This window comes from Semicossyphus pulcher, unplaced genomic scaffold (genome assembly GCF_022749685.1).
Source record: "Semicossyphus pulcher isolate SPU_LCO1_2020_fin unplaced genomic scaffold, fSemPul1.0.p SCAF_3, whole genome shotgun sequence".
Taxonomy (NCBI): Eukaryota; Metazoa; Chordata; class Actinopteri; order Labriformes; family Labridae; genus Semicossyphus; species Semicossyphus pulcher.
The window spans coordinates 17,744,267-17,767,267 of NW_027211704.1; the positions used below are offsets into that span (position 1 = coordinate 17,744,267).

The 23,001-nt window shown below is 41.0% G+C and overlaps 2 protein-coding genes across 2 annotated transcripts; one reads left to right on the forward strand and one right to left on the reverse strand.

The window, feature by feature from the left end:
• Window positions 1-238: 238 nt before the first annotated feature.
• Window positions 239-19,077, reverse strand: LOC138606032 (SPRY domain-containing protein 3-like). The gene is made up of 11 exons (XM_069678491.1): window positions 18,995-19,077; window positions 17,364-17,510; window positions 16,705-16,780; window positions 12,868-12,992; window positions 11,919-12,051; window positions 11,618-11,806; window positions 8,043-8,192; window positions 5,350-5,407; window positions 4,861-4,980; window positions 4,650-4,771; window positions 239-4,545 (listed from the first exon to the last, which is right to left on the reverse strand). Exons 2-11 carry the CDS (start codon window positions 17,489-17,491, stop codon window positions 4,411-4,413), a joined length of 1,236 nt encoding a protein of 411 aa, XP_069534592.1. The 5' UTR covers window positions 17,492-17,510; window positions 18,995-19,077; the 3' UTR covers window positions 239-4,410.
• LOC138606033 (insulin-like growth factor-binding protein 6) lies at window positions 18,713-22,706 on the forward strand. The gene is made up of 5 exons (XM_069678492.1): window positions 18,713-18,750; window positions 20,971-21,289; window positions 21,818-21,846; window positions 21,943-22,062; window positions 22,150-22,706. The coding sequence occupies exons 1-5, from the start codon at window positions 18,718-18,720 to the stop codon at window positions 22,252-22,254; spliced, it is 606 nt and encodes a 201-aa protein (XP_069534593.1). The 5' UTR covers window positions 18,713-18,717; the 3' UTR covers window positions 22,255-22,706.
• The last annotated feature ends 295 nt before the right edge of the window (window positions 22,707-23,001 follow it).

Sequence of the window (23,001 nt, forward strand, 5' to 3'; positions counted from 1 at the left end):
TCTGTGAACTAGAAAAGTTTCTACATCAAATTATACTTTTTTTTAAAAAGGCATGACTATTTTTTCTCCAAATTCTACTGGAGGAGAATATTCATTATACATGCATAATTTAGGGTTTTAAATCTAAGTTCTGCATTTTAAAAAAAGAGGATCTCATTAGCATTAAAGTCAGCAGAGAGCTGTGAGAGTGTTTCATGATGATGCAAAAGAAAAGAGCAGAAACAGTGAAGCAGTGAAAGTAAATATTTATTTTACTTACATTATTTTTGGCATGTTTATCTGATTGCTTTAAGTGAAAAGTGACAAAAAGAAGATAAACATAACAGGATGTACACAAGGGCCGGACTGATGGAGACTGAAAGACGTCCTGATTGTTTTCAACTTCATTCTAATTACATCAAAAAGAAGGTTCAATATAAAAAGAGTGTGGCAGTACATCCTGTCTACAGTACAGGCTGGTGTGATGGCGTGCAGAGTGTTTCCTCTGCACATAATTAGCAGCACAGTTAGCATCACATGAACACCACGGTCTTTAACATTTGTTGCTGACTCAGGAGACACTTCATGGATGCAAATAAACATTTTAAAAACATTCCTCCTAATTAAGGTTTCTAAGGTCCTGAAGAGACTACAGACATGTGGCACCTTTGGGATGAGGCGTAAATAGAGGTTTTATAGCATGAATGTGGAACCAATGACCAAAACAAACACCTGGATCCTACCACCAGGGGGGGTACACTACGAAGCAGGATTTGCAGCTATCGAAGCAACTTCAGGGATAACTCTGAGTTTTCAGTACTATGAAGGTGGTTCACTCCTTACCAGGGTGGATCACCATGGTAACTTATGCTGAACACCTAACCTGCTCCGGAGCAGGTTATGTCCGAGATATGAGATCAACCTGAACTACACACGACCCACTGACCAATCAGGTCTCTTGATTTAGGAGCTGTGTGAGCAGATCGTGAGAGAGAGAGCGGTCAAACACTTCCTCTTTACCATCTGATATTCATGAAAGATAATCATGAAAGATATTCATCGAGCTTCACTGATGTACATCTACAACAGAGACTGATAAAAACAATGAAGCCTGGAGTACTTTTGTACTTTAATGATATGAAAGTAAGCATTCGTACTGCTCTAATTTGTGGTTTTATATTTATTTTTATTTGCTCCATAGTTTGATACGGCTGAGAGAATAATTCTAAATCTGTCGTAAATGCAATAAAAATACATCTGTGCAGCGTATTAATCTAATGTAACACACAAGTGTTATAATACAGTTATTATATTTGCACATTCACACAGTGTGCGTTTCTTTGCTATTTGTCCTTCCTGCATTCAGCAGCTGCAGCTGAGTTGATTTCAGTCTGGATTATGTGTAACTTCTTCATATCTGTCTAAAATCATAATTTGCTCTGAGTTTGTAAAATATGCGGATCAGCTGACGGCAGACTTGCTCGTCTTTAGACTGGTCATTTGCTCCAGACAAAGCCCCTTTAATGTGAACGAGCTCATAGAAACTCTGTTTGAGTTGATAACCAGGGTTGTGTGACAGTTTAGCGCGATCTCCTTCAGGTTAAGAGAAGCCAGATCGAAGAAGAGACCCTTGGTATGTTGAACTTGCTTCGTAGTATAGTCCCCAGGTGTATTTCAGTACAGGATCCAGATCACACAGGCACTTGTGTGGTTGTAAAGTCTCATTACAACATCATCAGGTACTACTTTCTGTTAACGTCAGATTAAAAAAAGGAAAACAATAAAATACAGTATTGCAGATCAAAGTTTAAAAGTTGCAGGTGTCCCCCGCGGCCTACTGTCAGAACTTTATGAATGATCAGTCACAAGTGGACAATGAAGCTCTTACCTCTAACATTGGATCAAAGGCATAGTAAGTGTTGTATCAATTCTTTCCTATTTAACTTACCTCTGACCAAAGAGTACAGTCTTCTACTTTGACAATCAAATGAAAAAGATGGATTCATTAGGAAACCGTTTGTGAGGCTAAACAGGAAACATTTAAACAGCATTACGGCTTTGTGACCATCAACGGTGGACTTTAAGAAACAGCAATAACACAAAAATAACCCTACAAAAGACAAGGACGTTCAAATACACCTGAGAGCAACACATATTAGTTACAGTATGGCTTCATTCTTTAACATTCAGATCTTTAACAACATATTCAAATGCTGAACTAGTAAAAAATGACTACGATACCATGTTTAGTCCTCAGTTGTTCCTGTCCTGGCAGGGCTTGATTTTTTCCCTTTTTGAGACATTTGGACTCTTTTTGATCCAAATGTCCTGAGAATCCACGGGAAAAACGAATCACTTCAAATGTCTTTTCTTTGTTATACAAAGGCCCCGCTGAGCTTTGGCATTATTGTCATTAATCTTAAGAAAGAGATCAGTTATTTTCTTTGTTGTTTTGTTGTGTGCATAAAGCAAACTGTGAGATAAAAGCCTGAAGAACAGGACTGCAGTCACACTTGCACACTACTGTATCTTCTTTGAAGTGGAACAATGTGATAACCGATATACACCGCTTGGCCAAAAAAAAGTCACCACCTGGATTTAACTAAGCAAATAGGTAAGAGCCTCAAATGGAAAATGACTGCAGTGATTAATATGCGTCAGCTGGCAACAAGTTATTTAACCCTAACTGATGCAGTGAGTAGCTTCTCATTTCTTAAACAGACATGTCAGGCGACATATCGTGTGGTCGTGGAGAATATGTGTCAAATTGTTGGTCTGCATCAAGCAAAACAACTAAGGAGATGCTGAAACTACTAAATTGGGTTAAGAACTGTCCAACACATTAAAACCTGAAAGGATAGAGGTGAACTATAATCTTCGAGGAAGAAATGGGGTCAGAAAAGCGGCGATCGCTTAAACGTTTGGTGAAATTAAATCGTAAAACAGCCATCATGCCTAGTGCCTACCGTACACGCCTGTGGGGGCAGTGTTATAATCTGTGGTTGCTTCAGTCGGTCAGGTCGAGGTTCAGAAACGTTATGTGCCCAAAAAATTTGGTCAGCTGACTAATGACCAGGTTTTTTTATTCAATGGTTTTTCTCTTCCCTGATGGCACGAGCATATTCCAAGATGACAATGCCTCGATTCATTGGGCTCAAATTGTGAAAGTGGTTCAGGGAGCATGAGACATCATTTTCACACACGGATTGGCCACCACCGAGTGCAGGACTTAACCCCACTGAGACTCTTTGGGATGTGCTCGAGAGGACTTTACGCAGCGGCCCGACTCTCCCATCCTCAATACAAGAACTCTGGATGGAAATAAATGTGACATCGCATAAGCTTTTCAAAATGATGCCACAGCGAATGCATGCCGTCATCAAAGCTACAGGCAGTGTGTGACTTTTTTTTTTGTTGGGCCAGGCAGTGTATCTCACCTTACTGTTGCTTCAAATGTTTTGGTCTCAATCTGTTTGGGGTTCCTCCTCTGACATGATTTTGGTTTTACTGTTACATCTTTGAGAGCAGATGTTGACCCCAAAGATGATTGAGTGCTTATAACCCGCACGTTTTTAATGACAGCACATCATCTACAAAGAGGTCAAAATCATAACCGATTAAATAGGACGAAAAGCTTTTTGATATAAAGACCCTGATTTGGAATCACACACTTCAAAACTCATAACGATGGTTTGGATTATACTTAAATGTCCCATAATTCCTGACGTACGCTGCTTGTACAAAATGTGACTCCATGTCAGAGAAGGCAGCCACACTCGTACAGAACCACAGCAGTAACACAGCTACCTCTGCTGACCTTCCTTCACACTCCTCACTCAATAATGTAGTTTTTTTTACGTCGTTTTCACATGATCCCTCTCACCACTGAGTGTCAGTAACACACCATCTTTCAAGTCAGCGCTGCTTAGCTCAGGGAGCGAGCTCAGTCGCAGCGCTACAGCTGTGTATCTGCTGACATACTGTTTATCTCTGCTGATGAGATGGTCCACTGGTCAGCTGGGGTCTGCTCTAACTGAGACTTTTACATTCATTATCCTGGTGAGACCCCCTTTTTTTTTTTGCCATTTTATGTAATGAAGTTGTAAAAATAGTGTTAACCCTTACAAACCCCTTTAAAAAAGTTTTCTGTAAAACCATGTCATTATAAAGCACTCCTTTAGAGGCACACATGCAGGATTTAATACATTATTTTGATCAATCATGTTAAAAATGTTGGCCGTAATGTCTGATCATTATTACAACATGAAGGAGCCACTTTCACCCTCGTCACTGGAGTGAATTTTCAAGTAGTATCTTGCAGCCTGATGATTCGGAGGTATGACTTATTGCCCAGCTTCCAAAATGGGCCAGAGCCCAATCATAAGTCCTCGCTCTGATTTCACCCCCTGGTTTTCATTACCTCTTCTCTTGTCAGCCACTGAGGGGGCGCAGGTCCACCCTCACCTTCTCCCCCGTGCTCATCATGCCGATGGTGGGGTACAAGCCTCCGTCAGGTAAGGACACTTCCCTACGGCCCACGACCTTCCCATTTCTGGTGAAGAAAACCTGCTCACACACAAGAGCACACAGAAAGAAGAGGAGGAGAATATTTAAGCTGAAGGTTAAAGAGTGGCTGGTTTTATAGTCCGACGTTTTTGACAGCATCTCACCGTGACTTTCCTCCCCTCCATATCTTCTCCCTCATCCTCCTCATCATCATTGCTTGCATACAGGTCATTCTGCACCTCGCTGGGCTTGGGACACACCTCAAAATCCCAGTCATCCACGTCATCTAGAGCGATAACCCAGACACAAGAGAAAGAAAGAGGATGATTGTACATGATGATGCACAGTGCAGTTTGCATTTTAAAAGACGTTCACCTCCAGCATCGAGGCTGTAGTCCCGTGGAAACATGATCCCACAGCCCATAATGTCGCCTTCAAAGCAGCGTGGTCCAAACGGGTCCCCGACCCCGCTGCCCTGGAACAACTTTCCATCGTCTACACAGAAAAACAGGGAGGCTGATCAGTGCTGTGTGACACATACATGACAATCCCCTCCCCCAACTACAGGCAACTTAAAGTTTCCAATTCACCTGATTTACAGGATTTGGATTTAGGAAACCAGAGCAACCGGCATATTAAATATTAAAGGTGCAAGAGCAATACTTGCAACTTTATTGGTACTTATTTTAAACAATACACAATTATATGTTCTATCATTGCAAGAAACATGGAGAACAATGTGGACTAATCTCATGACATTATAAATGTGTACAGCACAAACTCACTGGCTCTGCTTATAATGGCAGAGGTATGGATTTCACCTGATAACACATGTTCTTTGACAGATGATCATGTGATCCTCACCTGCGTGATAAGCTATGGACCCTCTGCTCCAACCGGGATGTCTGTACTTGGGGTAGTCCTGTGACACAAAAGAGACAGTGACCTCATTAGCACATCAACTTGTCTGAAAACTGTCTTCATCTATTCCTTTTTATTTTACAGTGAGTTTGCGTGAAGTCACTCTGAAACTCTGTTTTGACCACAGAAAACTGACTCAGGTTTCGTGCAAAGATCTGCTCCATGCTCAGTATTACAAACACTGTTTGTAGCCTTTGGCATCAGAGATGTAAATCCAAGCATCTGAAGGATCTCAAACAGGTGAAGAAGGAACATAAACAGCCTGTTATATAAGGTTGTGTGATTTTCCATTCATAAAAAAAACTAATAGATTAGATTTAGCAGGATATTGTGACATAAGTATACGTAACTATGAGTATAACATATAACCGCATGTTTTTTGAAAAGATTTCCATTTATTGAATTTGGGTTTGCACATCATAAAAACTGAAAAGCTGCAGGAAATAAAATACTGACATTATAAATGTCTTATTATCTATTATAATGTCTTATCACTTAATCAACAATGAATTGAGAGGATAAGTACATGAAGTGTAATTAGATTTAAGCATGTAACTAATTTATTGGCTTTTTTAAATGTATATACACACATTTTCTATCAAGCTGTAAGCTCCCTTAAAGGAGCCGTTCTCCCCTGGAAAAAGCCGCTGTCAGTCAAAGCTGGTGTTCTCTGTTTTCGATAGAAGCAATAATATTTGACATTGGCGCCATAGCTGTGGAGAAAGTTGTTCAAACAGCTCGTGGTTTGGCCCATTCTCAATCCTACAACACCCAGCGTGCATTGCGCCCCTCCCTCTGAAAGGAGCGACCCAGCGAGAGATGCTGGAGTGAAATACTACCGTTTTCAGGACATTGATCGTTGAGGGCGATGGCTCAGAGCGGTACAGAATCCGAAATACGACGAGAATATACCGGTGGATCGTCTAAAACATCTTCAGGTCTGCAATCTGCATTTCAAACCTGACGATTTTGAACAAGACATGACATCGGAGGCGGGCGTCCTAGATTGAGGAAGTGTAGTTTAGCGAGTTCCTGGCCTCTGCCAGATGACGTGTTTTACGTAGTCTGGTGGAGGTTTTCCAGGGCCCATTGGAGAAGCGGATAGCGTCCTCCAAAAGCTCAGAGCCAAATTGCTTTTTTTTCCTTCCATAACGGCATTAGCTCCCCTTAATAGCATGATAGGACTGAGGTTAAAAATCAGGAACTGGCCCTTTAATTTTTCTAACACAGTTTTTATGTTTAAAAAACAGCTGGCCAAGACCATCTTACAACAAGCTGTACGCTAAGCTGAATCACCTCAACCCTCAGGTGTCTAAACAGGAAGGTATCCTTTAATTGCATTTGTTATTGTTTCAGGGAAGTTTTAAGTTCACTGTTGTCATGTTGGGAGCAGGACAACTAGGCTGTGAAAAGAGAAAGCATTAAAAAAATCAGACCATGAGAGCGAGGAAAACCACAGACTGACGGAGATAAGGTTTCTGTAATGACTAGTGCGTAGAAAACAAAATGACTTTTCCCTGCAGCAACAAAAGAGAAAAGGAATTCACCATAAACAATTGCTCATTTATCCAAAATAAACAACCATTGAGCAACCAGTAACTGCTCAGCATGTGTTACCCGAGACAGAGAGAGAAATCTTTGTTTGAATTTCTGTAAAGCTTTGCAACAGCAGGCTGAAGCGTCTTGCAGGAGATGACGGGGAAGGAAGAAAACCTCAGGAATGACCGTTTGATAGATTTATAATGCTGCACTCAAACCGCAGACACGTTGGGAAAAACAATTCCTGGAAAACGATCAGCAAAATGACAGACATGTATTCTCCTAACAGTCTGACCCCAGGGCGCAGAGTGCCCGCACGCAGGAACTAACGGCAGAGGAGTAAAGGGGGGGGGGAGTTTTAATGTCAAGGACCAGTACAGGATGATCCATCACCTCCCAGGCTGTGAGCGCCAACACAGCTGGAAAAACAGCAGAGTGATCAGCAATCAATTAGCTCCCAATAAGGCCAATGGCAGCCGATTGTATCTGTGATGTGTAAACATTCAACAAGTCGTCACTCACGCCCTTATTTCCAAAATACTGATCATCACTTGCTGTCATCATTTCAGATTAAAAGCACCTAATCGAGCCAAATTAATTAGGATATTAACTCTAAATTGTTTAGCCTGAGGAAGTCCTGCATACTTTTAATTCTTTCCTATTTATTTGCCCTTGCGTTCGCTGCCTGGCTCTATGGAAAGAGGAAGTTAAATGAAGCAGACAGAAAGAAAATGAGACAAATAAGACTCATCTTATCACATCATACTTTAACATGTTCTTTACTGCATTACTCCAGTTAACGTGGTAGATTTGCATGTAAATGGAAAAAGCTGCTCTCTATGGGAAAGCAGATGTGGGGGTACAGTGAGACAATATTTATTTTGTTGTTAGCTTTTCCTCTGTCGGTCATCAATCACTCAGACTGGAAACAGTGATCAGCGGTGCGTATGACGGCGAGCCATGACGAGGTGTGAGGAGGGTAATTGGGGGGGGGGGGTTCTTTACTGACAAATAACCACACAGTGTGTTCACTAAGAGTTACACTTTGTGTCAATGATAATGGCCCGGGATCATTATGGTGATGACTACCCTCTTACCCTGCGTGCCAGCCCCAGGGCGATGTAACACTTCTCTCCTGCGTCTGTGATCTCCAGCTCGTAGTAGTGGAAGCGGGTGTTGAGAGGTCGACGGGCCTGAGCCAAGCCCACGTCCCTGATGCTCTTCCCTTTACCCACGTACTCCAGCAGCTGTGAAAACAACGCAGAGAGGTGTATTGAACATTGAAACTGAATCCCTTTATTTAGCTTCTACAGGCTGCCTTAGTGATTAAACACCTATTTCAGCTACGTTCAAGACGCAGCACTTAATAACAATGGATCAAATGATCGTTCCTTGTATATTCTCTGTTTCAGTGCGCAAAGTCCATGCAAATAAATCTTTTTTTCTTGCCCAGCAGGCAGCTATTTTCAGCAGAGAAAAAAGCCAATAAATCTACTGTAAGTTACCTGCCCAGACAAATGAAGCAACTAGCTGGCGAGCAGGACAGATACTTCACTGCAATACGTTGGCATAAATACTGCCATAACTCTTATTTTGTATTTAACTTTATTCTGACAATTATATATAATTATGGCATTCATATTTAAACCACCGTAGATCCATATTTAATCTTTATTGCTTATGTTATTATATATATATATATGACGCACATATTTGACATTGTTCTTTCTTCTATTTTATGCCATATATTTCTCCATGCCTCTCTCTGTGTCAGAGCAGCTGTAACGCCCAAATTTCTGCCCGGGGATTATTACCAACAGATGTTGCCCTTGTCTTCACATTTGCCACAACTTTGTAAGGTGATAATATATCACTGTGGTGTGCTACCTTGGGGCAATAGTCTTAAAGATGATCAATTTCATACACACTGTGGTTTTACCATACCAGGTCATGTACCAGGCAAATGTTTGCTGACTTAGTAATGACCTATCTAGCACCTACGTCAGGAGGCTGACTTTATGGAGTCTCCTTTACTCTCACTCTTGAGCTGCTGCAACAAGTAAATGTCCTCCAGTGGGGGATCAATAAAGTTTATCTTATCTTTATGACCCTAGTCTAATTAAATTATTGTTCAATATTTCTTTAGCGTGTAACACTATCTTGTAAATGTCTCTTATGGCTGCAGTTGCTGCTGTACGAAGAGTGAGATAAGCTCCCCTTACACCTCATATCTGTCCTGAATAGAGAGCAGAAGTACAGCCCTGTTCCACTGACCTGAATAAGCACAATGCAATACTGTCACTGTTTAGTTTTATTAAACAGCACAGTGTTTTGATTGTCCTATGCTATACCATGCAAATTCATTTAAAATCATGCTTTATTATCTAAACATCATAATCAGTGGTGTCTTGTATTACTTGAATGAATAACAATACCTTGATGTTGTCGAGCAGGTTGTTAGACCGACTCTATGTTCAGGCTTGAACACAAAAGTGATGGAAAAGTTTATTTAAAAATTCTAAAAATGACTCAAAAACTCTCCAAACTCCGCTCTGTTTTTCTCTGCTCCCGTCTCAGGTAAGTACGGTAGAGACCGGAGTTAAATAAGATGAGAGGGCATGATTTATTCACACAGTGTGCTGTAAGGGATGTTCGATAATGAGATGAAAAATTAGGTTGCAACGTCATGCAATTCTTTCTCTCTGTGAAAAATAGGGCAGGATTTGAATTTGTCAGCCCTGTACAGAACTAATTGGGTACTAAAAGCGAAGCGACAGCAGCAGAGAGAACACAAAAGTGTTTACAACGTGCAGCACAGGGAATCAACACAACCAAAGCTGGATACTGAGAGAGTCATTGCTGACTGTCAGCAGAGTGAATGAGCACACGGGGCAACAAAAAAAGTGTCTGAAGATAACTTCATCAGTGGAATCAAAGAGGTATACTACTGTACATGAGTGTGTCGCCCAGTGTCCAATGTACTCTTTTATTGAGCAACAGCAGGTTGCATGAGATAAAGTGTGAAACTAACCCTTGTCCCTTCCGCATCAATAACAGGATGTTGTTTTACTCGCTTTAATCTATTTCAACCATTCTCATCCTTCAGCTCTTTAAGACTGATTCATATCTGGAGAGCTTTTCTCGACAAAACACACCTCTTCTCCTTCTCTTCCTCGTTTGTCGGTATGTAATCTCAAGCACACGAGGTAAACAGCCGCTCCCGCGCTGTAACTGCAGCTGACCTCATTTGCGATGAAAGTTGATCGTAAATCACTCACTAATCTCTAAACAGCTGTGCCAGTGTCCGTTTATTTGTAGGCAATTTTGGATTTTTGTCTGTCATAATAAATGAGTGTTTAACAAAACCGCATGGCAACATTTTAAACCTAACACGCAATCACAAGAGTCAGCCAAACTCAGTATGCAACTATCAATTATATATTTTCGATGAGTTTAACCTGCTAATGAGGCTAAAACAGGTCAAATAGACAACATGAGTGGATGTCACAAACATTGTTATCCAAAACAACAAACATTTTCCTACCCATCGTGAGCATTAAACTCCCACAGAGAAGCACCGCTATAACTTTGCAACATGTGTTTGTGCTGACCACTTTCATGTAGTGTTAAGACATGATGATGATGATGAGTCTCAGGAAGATCACACGGTGGTTTGTGGGCCCGGCGTTCACACAGGACAGGGCTATATTTGTTGGAATAAAGGATAATTAGATGTGCGGGTGGCACACAGGTTACGCTCCTGCCTGAGGGATAGTCAGCTGCGATCTCCGCCCATCCTCTTCAGTTCAGGGTTTTGTGTGTATGAACGCCTGAGTCAGACACAAACACTGCAGCCCCGCCATCACAGGGAGGGTGGAGACCCAAACACGGTGAGAGACGAGAGGTCAGGGAGCACTGTTTGTCTCTTCTTATTAGATAATTAGCTAAAGCAAATATTTACTTGAGGATTTCTGAAATGTTTTCTATCAGAGACTTGGTTTAGGACTCTAACACTTTGACCTTTGACTTATTGATCTCCAATATGGATTTGACACTAAACTAAGTTAGCATGGTACTCCTATAACGTTGTCTGAATATTGACACTATTGATGGTTTAAAAAATAACAAAATCAATGCAGGAGAATCTGAGATATCATATTTGCTATCATATATACTGTACATGTTCATTCATCTTCCTTGTTGAAATCTGGAACAGTTTATGTACTTTATGTGGGTAACTTGATTGAAACAAATTTCTAATACTTTTAAATGCTCAGTATTACGTTGTTTTTTTTTAGCTTGTTTTGCCTTTATTGTGCAGCTCAAGAGAGACAGGAAATGTGGGGAGTAGAGAGTGGGGGATGACATGCACCAAGTGACCGGCAGACAGGGAGTCGAGTCTGCGATGAGTGCGTCAAAGACTGTGGCCTCTGTACGTGGGGCGCCTGCTCTACCAACAGAGCTAAACCAGCGCCCCCAATATGACTGAGTTTAATGGCTAATGTCTACAGGTGATTTTTCCAGACCAATAATCTGGTGTACACAAATTCTCCCACCCATTTATTACACTGCAAGATCCTTGATGAGGAAAACTGTTTTATATTTACCTTCAATGGGGCCGACTGACACACCTGCTCACAGTAAATATATGTCAAATATATAATTTTCTTACCGTGCCAGTCACCTTGACGTCATGGAGACGGCTCCAGTCCTCTTCATGACTATCCACTATCATCTGTCCATCGTCCTCGTCCATCCCCCATTCAGCGTTCAGGTCCAGCAGCACCTCTTCCCCGAGGGAGTGCATCCCCACAGCGGGGTACAGACTGTCAGGAGGGCCTGGGACTTCCACACTGCCCACCTGGCACACATACAGAGGTGTTTAGGGAAAAGTTGGCTGTGGATAAATGTACTTGCTAAATCACACTGAACACATTCTCAGTCTCAGGTTAAGTGATGTATGGAGAACTTACTTCTTTGCCATTCTTGGTGAAAAACACTGTTAACTGTCCGTCTTCAGAGTCCAGAGATATTCCACATCCAATTCTGTCGCCTCTGCAGCATTTTGGACCAAACTGCTGTCCTACAGTGTTTCCATTATACAGCCTGAGGGAAGACGAGTAGGAGAGGTTTACTGGTTCATCATTAAGGCTCATTATTTTTTAGGTTTCGCACGTTCCCAGAGAAACATCACAAGAAAAAGGCTTCTCTTAAAAAGAAAGTGAAAGTAAAAATTGCACATAATCAGAGGCTCATTTGCATTTCTTTCCTTTTAATGTGTCTGAAAGTACAGTAATAGAAAATGAAGGAATATTATACCATAATTATTTATACCTGCTGGTGTATGCACTGAAAGTTACAGTTTATGTTGAACTGAACTTTTCTAAAATAACGATTGTTGCTGTGTTGTTTCCTTTTTCTCTCCCATCATCTCCTATCCTCTCTCCTGTCACAGCTCTAATGACGCCTTAAATAAGCTCATGTTTTTGTCATGAAGCACTGGTGGTTCTTGTGTGCTGTCAGACTGGCTTTTTTTAAGTGTATGAGTTACAATGTTTGGGTAGAGTATTAGAGCAATATAAAAACAGGAAACAGAGCGGAGACATTACATGACAAAACCTCACAACAGCTATTCTTAATGGCCAGTCCAACTTAAGGGGAAGCTTCTCTAACCTGAAATGTCAGACCAAATATTTTACTCTCACAATGACTAACGCATCTCTTTCTTAAAGTAGTAACAGTTTCTGTGAAACATGCAGGTTTCTTATCTAAGGGTATCTCTTCACTAACGATGATGAGAGCTCATTGAGAGACCAGTATGGACAGGAGGAGTCAAGACAACGAGCAGAACCGGTCCAAACGTTCACACAGCTACATGTCGTGTTTAGTCTGCAGTATATGTAAAGAAAAATCATTACATACTTGCCATCATCGGCATGGAAAGCCACAGACTGTGGGAGCCAGCCCGGCTGGTGGTCCAGCTTGTAGAACTGCGGCACCAAACCAACAGCAATCATTCCCCTCACTCCTGTGTCGATGATGGTCACCTGCAAACACCCAAACATGAATATCACCCACAACAAGAGACAAGAGTATCACTGTGGTATATTTTTTTTACTATCAAAAGGCTGCAAAAACAGAATTTTCAGATATTTCACCGAATACATATTTTTAATTGAAACGGTGTCATCACATCCTCGAAACAACCTGATTCTCAGGGATGTGAGTATCATAAATAAAGCCGGTAGCTTTAGATATTTCTGTTTCCTCTAAATAATACAAGATGGTATTCTTCCTCTGAAACATCTTTGGATGTCAACCCAGAACATTAAAAAGTGCTGTCATGACATTTATAGCAACCAGTCATGAACTACTCATTTCATGTGTGGGAGGCTTTTATACTGCGAGACAGCATAAGCTGAAAAAACTTGAGACAGAGGAAGTGGAGGAGTATGAGAGCGGTGCAGTGAGGATGAAAGACACAGACATATGGCTTTTCTTTTCTTTTGTTGTCAGACAAAGGTGATTAAAGCCAGAGAGATGCTCATCAAGCTAACACTGCATCATAATTCAATGAAAAAGAGTTGCAGCCATGCTAGCTGCTCTGTGAAGCTCGCTAAAGGCTAATGCTAGCATTGGAAAATGCTCATATGACAAGGCTACCATGCCGATGATTAGCAGGTATAATGTTTGTTGTTTAGTGTGTAAGGAGGCTGATTAGGGGTGGGAATCGCAGATTCCTCACGATACGATAATATTATGATACAGCAAGTCTGCAATAATTTATATATTGCAAGACAATAATAGAATGATGCATCACGATATCGGATTTTTTTTCTTCGGCCAATTCATGTCATAAACGCCACCGCGAGGAGTCATGAAGTAGTGAAGCGGGGAAATCTGTTCAGAGCGCCGTATATTTGTCAATTATAACATCGATATTTGGCACCAGCCGAACGATAGTTGTATTGCACGGGTCAAGATGACGATATATTGCCGTATCGATATTTCGCTGGGCCGCTCCTTTCAGAGGGAGGGGCGCAATGCACGCTGGGTGTTGTAGGACTGTAGAATGTGCGAAACCACGAGCTGTCTGTACGACTTTCTCCACAGCTATGGCAACAATTTAAAATATAATGGCTACTATTGATTACAGAGAACACCAGCTTTGACTGACAGTGGCTTTTTCCAGGGGATCCATATATCGTTTGATACTTGCTTCAGAGGTCAATGAATCACCAGTCAATGGCAAACCATCAAAGAGCTGTTGATATATTTTGGTCAAAGTGTTTGACAGATTTTATGGTAGTAAAATCCTACGAGGTGACATAAAAGGGTTCAAACTGCCCACTTGAGTGCTGCTGGTTTATCCACTCCCTCCACCTCCACCCTAGATTATTACATGCTGTTACATTTCGCTTGAAAAAGGTGGACACTGCTTCTCTTTCTACTGCAGGAAATCTCAACACCGACCTGAAACTGTACAGAGTGTCTTTGTAGTGCACTGCATGTTGGTTGGAAGTGAAACCCTTGAGTAAAGAGCGTGCCTTCACCATTGTTATCATAACTGAATTCTGACCATATGACATCATCCCTGGGGAGCCCTACATGGACCTACTGAAATCGGAGCACTGCTGCCAAATCCAGGACAAGAAGGAGAGGAAACTTTTAAGTCCTTTCCCATGACCTCAACTCTGGTCTCCTGAGAGTGAGAAGTAATAGTTCCCTTTTTCTGCGATAGAGTAAAACATGCAGATGAACCCTAAAATCTACATTCAGTATCCCCTTTCCTATCATTTCAGAGCTTTTGTGTCCATTTACGCAAACGGCTTCCTCCCTCCTCCTACGTGTCTCCCACAAAGTGAGTCACAACAATGAAGCACACGCAAGCGTCAAGGTTCAGAGGGTTGGTTACCGTTTCACTACACGTCAGACCCGGGCAGGATGTGTGTTTCAGGCAGGTTTGAACACGGTTTATTCTGAATAACACTCACAGTCTTGGGTTGTTTGTGCTCTACAGTGTCTAGATTAACAGGAACAGAGAAAAAACAAACCAACACATGATCTGTTCTGGGCTGTGACTGATTTGGCTCTGTGAAACCGATTTGTCAGGCTGAGAGAGGATAAGCCCCTGATTCAGATCCAGCCAGTACATCCATTTTCTCATTAATGTTACTGTGTGTAGTCAGTCAGTTTTACTGGGTGCTAGTCGAGGCTTCTTACTTGTATCAGGCTGTACATGTGGACTACTGCTTTGAAATCTCATCACCGTGTTCGTGACCATATTTGCATGAGAGGGTGGATGCTTTTGTTACACTCTTATCCCGGTCACCGTTGTCGCATACCCTGCTTTAACGTCCATTTAACTCTAACATGATTTCCAAATGGACATCGTGATGTTCTGAAGTAGACTAATGTTTGAGACAATAAGCTCATTAGGAAGATGTTTCATGAGGTAAAAAAAACAAGTGAGAAGTCGTGCTAGCGTATATTTTTGTAGGGCTTCCGAATTAAAGGTCAGCTACAATGTCCAACGTTTTCAAACAAGCACGGCTACAGCCAGCTACAGCTGTGATAGCAGGGAGCTCAGATATGTAAAGTCTGCTTTGGTCTTACTCTGAAATCAGAGACTCACTGTTTTTAAAAAATGAAGGGTTGCGGTTTTAAAATCTGCCTTCCTTATCAATATCAAAGTTGTGCTCTAGTGGAGGCAGGGGGGCAAATGGACTTTACAGTGGAAAACCTAATAAGGTACCCACTAGGGCGCCTCTGCACCTGATGCCCTGCAGCCACACGTGTGATCCATGCTACAATGGAAGGCTGGACAGCTTAGCAACAGTAACTTAAAACACTGTTTGTTTACAGTGTTCAGTGTTCAGTGTTAATAGTGCAGATTTCCTGCAGAAAGGCTAGAGGACATGTTTGTGGTCCTTGTGACTGCATGAAGTGAGTTTCTAGAATAAAACTCTTCCTACTCGGTTTCTCTTCAGATTTAAAGATATTTTTGTCCATTTCGTAATCACAAATGCTTTACAAAAGAGTTTCATGATCACAACACATCATATATATTCTCTTAACCCTAATGACCTTTGTCAGTTAATTGAACGGTGTGTAATTCTGGGGCAATATCAAAGCAGCATGCAGACATGAATCTGTTTTAATAGCAACACTTAATTACGGACGCTGCTTCTGACTTTTGTGTTAGATGATTTCGGCATATCTGACTTAGAGGATCAGCATCAGCTGCAGCGGTTTCTGTTCGCTCAGTGCAGTCACACAATGTAAAAAGAGCTGCCAAGTATTTAACAAATGTTTTTCCAAGCTGAAACATCTTAGTACTGGTCCCAGGAAGTGTCATGATTTATTTTTCATTACGACCCAACTACATGAAGGCGAGAAGTCAGACACAGTCTGCCAAGTCTGCTCTCAACAACACAGGAAAAGTGCTGTGTCCTAGATCCATAACAAATACTCTAAGATTTTTGGTTTGTTTTCTGAGCTGTATCTGAGCTGAAACCTCAGTCACTAGAAAACCAACATAAGGTTGGTTTTCTAGTGACTGAGGTTGGATTATAAAGTGTGATTCAATACCACAAATTGTAACTTGTTTGTCTGTCAGCTCAGGTTAGAGTTAGAGTTTAGTTTGGGTTCATCATTAAATGACAAAAATAGTTATTGTGAACCAGGCTGCATCATTAGACTGATGTCACGAGTTGTTTTCAGTCATAACTTAAAAAAAAAAAAGCAATGAACTCTTACTTCATAATAGCGATTTCTTTTTGACAATGGCCTGGCCGCCACAAAACACCCAACTTCATCTGAGTTCCCGTGATACCTGCAAGAAGAGAAACAGAATATTACTATAATCATCACTTCTGATGAATGACAGCAAAAGGCTGATTTAGCAGTTAAAAGAAACAATCTCAAACTTTGTCATGTAAATAAATGTCTGTTAAGTCACTATCTATCACCGAATGAGTTAACACAATGGTGATTGAGCCTATGGCCCACTGATGAAAGCCTTTGCATTTGCAGTATATCTGTCAGAGAGGGTAGGCGGCGCTAAGTGGCTGCACTTCCGGTTTCTGTAAGCATTGTGAGTAAACAGTAATCTACTATGGCTGAACAAACAGAGAAAAGATCGATGACTGCAGATACAACTTCAAAAATAAGTGAAAATCCAAAGAAAAAGAAACAAATTCGACACTGAGATTAAGTCCAACAATCTACAAACAAAAGCAAGGAAAATCAAGAGTCAGAAGCATGACAAAGGAAGCCAGCCGTAGACGGTTAAATCAGGACGTGTGCTGTCATCGCCAGTGGACGGCACTTATTGGAATTGGAACTTGAAGGAAGGGCTCTTTTAAAATAAAATGTCCAGTTCAAACCCTTTTGTTTGCACTGTTCGTCTCTGTTACCTGAGTATGTCGCCGTCTCTCAGCATCTTTTTTAGCCGCTCCCGATATCTTACTGCTCGCACTTCACGAATTTCTCGAATTCGCCTCCTCCAGTTCAGAAAGCGATAATGAAGGTTTATGTCTTCCATGTCTGAAAATCATCACAATCTAGAAGAGGGAAACAAATCAAAATGATTTATAATGTTATCATTATAAATGGGTATCTGTTTTTTTATATGTACTTATGTTTATAACTTGTGCCTGATGTTTTTTCCCAATTAAATATTCAAACAAATGTCTCCATTGTTATAATAGTCATAACAGCTGTTTGGAGGAGGGACACCCTAACAGGACCTTGGCAGTAAGAGCACGGATCCTTCTTAAAAACACAGCAAACATCTTTGACCTCAACATGTTTACCACTGTTGCCTGACAACAAGACGGACCCGGCTTTGAAGCCAAACCCTTCCTGTGAAGGAGTTGCTGCGTAGGTTTGTGTTTTTCCATTTACGTTCAATCCCACATTCCAAAGACAAGCAAAGGCCTGGACAGTGACTGTACACCGCCGGCAGGCATTAACGTGAGTCCCCCGTTCGTGTTAGTCCCGTGAGGGTCAGGTGTGTCCCTTGGGTGTCCTCCACCCAACTTGACCTAAGATTGACTCAAGAAAGGGTTGGCTCTTCTGTGTAAGAGACACCCAGATTCAGATGTGTGTCTGGTATTTCTCTACCTGCAACCCTTAATGGCAACATTTGAAGTCAATGTCTCACTGGTGTAGGGCTGAGAGCAATTATTATTTCTATGACTGATATATCAGCCAAGCAATTGTATAGTCTGTAAAATGTCAGATCAACGTAATAATAACCAAAGTTGAGTCATTAAGTTGCTTGTTTTGCTCAAACAGCTAATTTGAAACATTGAACACAGGAGCTAAAGAATGTTTGCTTAATGAATGATTTTGACAATTAATCTTTTATTAAGATAGTTTCACGTTATTTTTTTATACTGCATTCATCGATTATTCGTATTAGTTCAACTCTGGTGCACCACATATGATCTAATGTGATTTTAAGGTTATGTAATCCCAGCCAGGGTGAATCAGGTGAACGCACCTTTTCTTAAACTTAATCCAGGTGTTAGTAGGCCATTCATAACTTTATACAAATGTACTTTACTGTTTGACTACTGTATTTTACACCCGCCTGTAGGATTAGACAGACTAGCGTAGGAGTTAAAGAGTTTCATTGGAAAAACCCTGATGTTTTCTGTTCCTCTTTAGTCATCAACAGTGACAGGAAGTTATTAGCAATTTTTTCCTAAAGTGATAACTTATTTTTCAGCTCAACAACAACAGAATAAAGAGTAAAGGATCAAAATGTTCTTACGTTTTGACAAACCAAACCAACAGGTACGCTACACTTCATATTCTAGTTTGTTCCGCGTTTAGTTTCTCTGATTTACCTATTTACGAGCCTACTCTAAACGCAACATGAAATTTACCAAACTACAGACAGGACTCGGTTGGCCGGCTAGCTGCTTTCAGCGACACAACATTATCGCGCTGTGTAGTTTAAACTGTACTGTAAACATGACTACACCCCAGGTTATTGACAAATTACCAAACGTCTATTTGTCTCTTTCTGTTTCCTTACTGTTTTAAAACTTGTATCGCGTCGTCCTTCGGGTTTTCTTCCAATTTTAAGGAGGTGAAGTCTGACACTTTATGTCCAACCTGCGCTACCGGAAGTCCCGCCCTTTCAGCCAATCAGATCGCAGGATAAATACAGCGTGTACTCTTTAACCTGTGCACTGCCGTGTGTGTGACCGTGTGCGTGTCTGAAAAGTTTGTTTTTTCTTTCGTTTTACAGTCGTTACGGTACCTTTTTACATTTTCATGTTTTTTTTTCCACGTTTACATGAGGGGTACACATATCATCACCTTACAAAAAAAGACTTCATCACCCTGTAAGGAAAGAAACCTTGTCACCTTGTTTTATTTAAATGTAGCCTATATTAAAATAATATAGGCCTACGGTGTTTAAACCTATAGGGGGAGACGTTATTGGATATAAATTATATATACTTCATTGTGATATTTGACATATTAGATATAAGTTTTGTTTTACTTTTGGAAAGGCAAGGGTCACAGATAAGCTAGTGTGCTTCATAGTCACACTAAGAAGGATAGTCCATTTAAGTGCACTTTGCACATTTCTTCTCTGGGGTAGTAAACCTGTAGGAAGCATTAAAGTAAAATAGATACATGGATTGTTGGGTTCCTCACCAAAAAATAGATCTTAACTTTGCTAAATCGATATTTAAGTCAGGTATCTACATTTCTGTATCACTGTAGGAGTACACTAACATACTCTGCCTTCATAACTATACTGTATTTGTATGTAAGATAAAGGGGCCACAAGCATGATATTAATACATCATGTTAGAGGACAGGCTGTCCGATTTTTGAGATCCTGTCTTCTAATTTAATCTGTTTGTGACTCACAGATGGTGGAATTTGCAGGGTGGGACTCTTTGCTCATGGCTATTAATGTCTTAGTCATCCAACCTTGAGTGGCACTCCTTCAGCCTCTCCGTGTCGGCCGTTTCCTCTGAATCTTTAGCCCTGCAGTTACAGACTGTGAAAACACGCTCAGTGAAGTTTTTGTTTAGTGGTTGCTATTTAAAGAATAGTCATAGCAATGACAAAAACAAGGACAAAGAGGTCAAACTAATCAACCACTTTTATTCCTGTTACTGTAAATATCTACTTCTTTCACAGTACTTGCATGATAATACTTTTTTTTATTACTGCATTTATATGTTGTTTATTATAGAGCAATTTCCTGTCTTAAAGCATTCAAATGTTGTATTTGGTTGAGGTGGAGCCAAGTTTAAGTGTAATAACTTAACATGTAAGTGTCAGGTACAGTACAGTGGAGTAAAAGTGTCCTGTCTGTACTTTAAAAAAACAACACTGGATTGATTTTGCCCTCTCCTTGAGTTGGTCTTTTTAATTTGCAGCTACGACTCCTGATGACTGATAGTAGGACAAACCTGAAACTTTAAATGAATGTTTCTTTTCCATGGGGAACAGTAGTGATTATTAAACCTAACATGGAGAGATTTGTGTGTGCCGAGCCACGATTGGTTGGTTACATGAAAGTGTCACCTCTGTAAATAAATGACCCTCTCAGTGGGGAAAAAGGCAGAGCAATGGAGCAGCGATCACTTCTGTCAGACTGTGTGTAGAAAACATTACCAACCTGCAACCAAGATGACAGACAACAAATGGTATGAGCATGCGTGACTGTGTGTGTGTGTGTGTGTGTGTGTGTGTGTGTGTGTGTGGGGACGGGGTGTGCTCGGATGTGTGGAAATGAGCGGGGAAAACAAATAGTCTTCATCACGTACCCTCCCATACCTTTCCCCACTGGTTTGGGCTCTTTAAAAGCTGCTGCCAGTTGTGTCTGTCAGCCAAATTATCACTCTGTTCTGGCTTGAGGGCAACACCATCCACCTTTTGACATACTTGCACACTGCAGTAGGTGGATCTAAGAGCAAAAGTCCCCATAGGAGATCAAAAAAGCAGGTGTTGAAGACTTGATTGCTGCCATCTGACAACTTTCAGAGTGAGATGCTTCTACACTTAAACATCCTGGTGCTGATCCTCCTGCAGCCGGCTCTGTCAACCCCAAGACCACAGACCACGCCATCCAGAGGATGTCCCACCTGTAAATCAACCACACTGAGTCAACCGCCTGTGGATTCAAACACCACCGCCCTGGCTGCTGGAGAACCATGTGGGGTCTACACTCTGAGCTGTGCCAATGGTCTACGCTGCGCACCTCCAGAGGATGAGCCCAGGCCCCTCCGTGCCCTGCTGGAGGGCAGGGGAGTCTGCAGCAACGCCAGCAGCATCAACCCGACTGAGAAGATCCCCACATCAGGTAAGAATCACACTTTGTGCATGTGAATGAAGCCAGGAGAGTCATTCAGGCTTTGATGTATGGATATTTAACATCAACGCTCACAAAATGCTGTTTTTCTGTCAGATTAATTCCTCACATTCTCCACTTTTTATCGACACCTAAACGTTCCATCATTCATCCTGTAATGTGAGCATGCGTTTAACAAAGAGTCACAGTTTCTTTTTTTAACACCTAACTGCTTAGTCAGGTCAGAGAAGCTGAACATAATAACATTAGTATGAGGAGACAATGGTGTAAAAATCACATCAGGTTGCATGAACATGTTTAAATGGCTCAGTGACCACAGTAAAACAAGTGATGTCTTTTTCAAGATGGGTTCTTTAAGGCATCTCTTACTGCTTTTATTATTACCTCAGCATGAAAGTTTTATGAGTCCACAATCAAGAATATCTGGAATTTTCCTCAGATCAAAATGAATATTTAAACATGTATTCACACAATAATCAGTAAGACATTCTAAATGTTTTTGTCTTTATCTGATTTTAGACCCAGCACCGACTGAGGATCCAAATGAGGTAACACCCTCTTCATCTAATAAGAAACTGTACATGGATGACACGAAAGCATGCTCTCTCTTACAAGTATCTGTTGATCTCTGTCTCTCTCTGCAGGCTCCGTGTCGTAAACTTCTAACCACACTCATCAAAGGTCTCAATGCCCATTTGTTTAACTCACAAAACGACATCTACATGCCCAACTGTGACAAGCGTGGTTTCTTCAGGAAGAAGCAGGTGAGTTTGAGTTGCAGGAAATGATTTGCAGTAAGTCAAGTTATGTGTTCTTACGCGTTTGTGAATGCGCTTGTTCTGTGTGTGCAGTGCTGGTCGTCTCGAGGCAAGCAGCGCGGCAAGTGCTGGTGTGTGAACCAGAACGGCATGCCTGTCACCTCAGGCACCAGACAGAAGGGCCACCTGACCTGTTGAAAAGCACAGAGCCTGGACCAAAGCAGAGGATGCTCTGTGATCGACATGAGATACAGATGAAGGAACAACATGCAGAGTTTTAAGGACTTCAGCACTGTCTCAAACGTTATTCTCCAGCAGCCAGTAGCAGCTCTCCACCAATGAGAAGCTGCTCTGAAACCAGGTGTAACTTTGTCTCCTTGCGCCCTCTACTGAACATATTAGGACTGTATTAGTTTAGCATTTCCTTCACATCTACTTATGTAAGATGGAGAGTTATTACAAATGTATAACTTAAATTGTACCATTAGTTTGAGACACATTCACAACATTTTAACTCAGAAATAATATTTCATGTCATCAACCAGATTTCAAGAACAGAAAGGTTCAAATCATTGTATTGTATTAAAGGGACTATTCTCAGTATTTTTTAACCACTGTAATTGTATTACTATAATTGCTGTACATAATCTCTTGTAATCCTATTTATGCTACTTTGATAATGTATTATATTTATGCTAATATTGATGATAATTTGAATTAAGTAATTTATCATTGTTTGCTGATTAAAGCAGGCACCTGAGGTATTATTTTTAAAAACCTGAATTTCTAAAGCAGAAGCAGAGGGGGCATTATTGTTCTTATATTATGGGTGGGAAAATGTGCCGCTTGAACCATAAGATGAGTTGTGTTACAGAAAGGTTCACACTGATTTATAGTGTATGCTTTGTAGAATTTGTGCATTTAAATATTTTTTGTACTTTTTTA

Excerpts from the sequence above, each read along its gene's own strand:
- LOC138606032 (XM_069678491.1), bottom strand. The coding sequence starts at position 17,491 with ATGGAAGACATAAACCTTCATTATCGCTTTCTGAACTGGAGGAGGCGA. Across the intron at positions 8,193-11,617 it reads ACGTCAAGGTGACTGGCACG|CTGCTGGAGTACGTGGGTAA; the intron begins GTAAGAAAATTA and ends TTGTTTTCACAG. Across the intron at positions 4,981-5,349 it reads GTCCATAGCTTATCACGCAG|ACGATGGAAAGTTGTTCCAG; the intron begins GTGAGGATCACA and ends TTTTCTGTGTAG.
- LOC138606033 (XM_069678492.1), top strand. The coding sequence starts at position 18,718 with ATGTTCTTACGTTTTGACAAACCAAACCAACAG. Across the intron at positions 21,847-21,942 it reads CGACTGAGGATCCAAATGAG|GCTCCGTGTCGTAAACTTCT; the intron begins GTAACACCCTCT and ends CTCTCTCTGCAG. Across the intron at positions 22,063-22,149 it reads GTTTCTTCAGGAAGAAGCAG|TGCTGGTCGTCTCGAGGCAA; the intron begins GTGAGTTTGAGT and ends CTGTGTGTGCAG.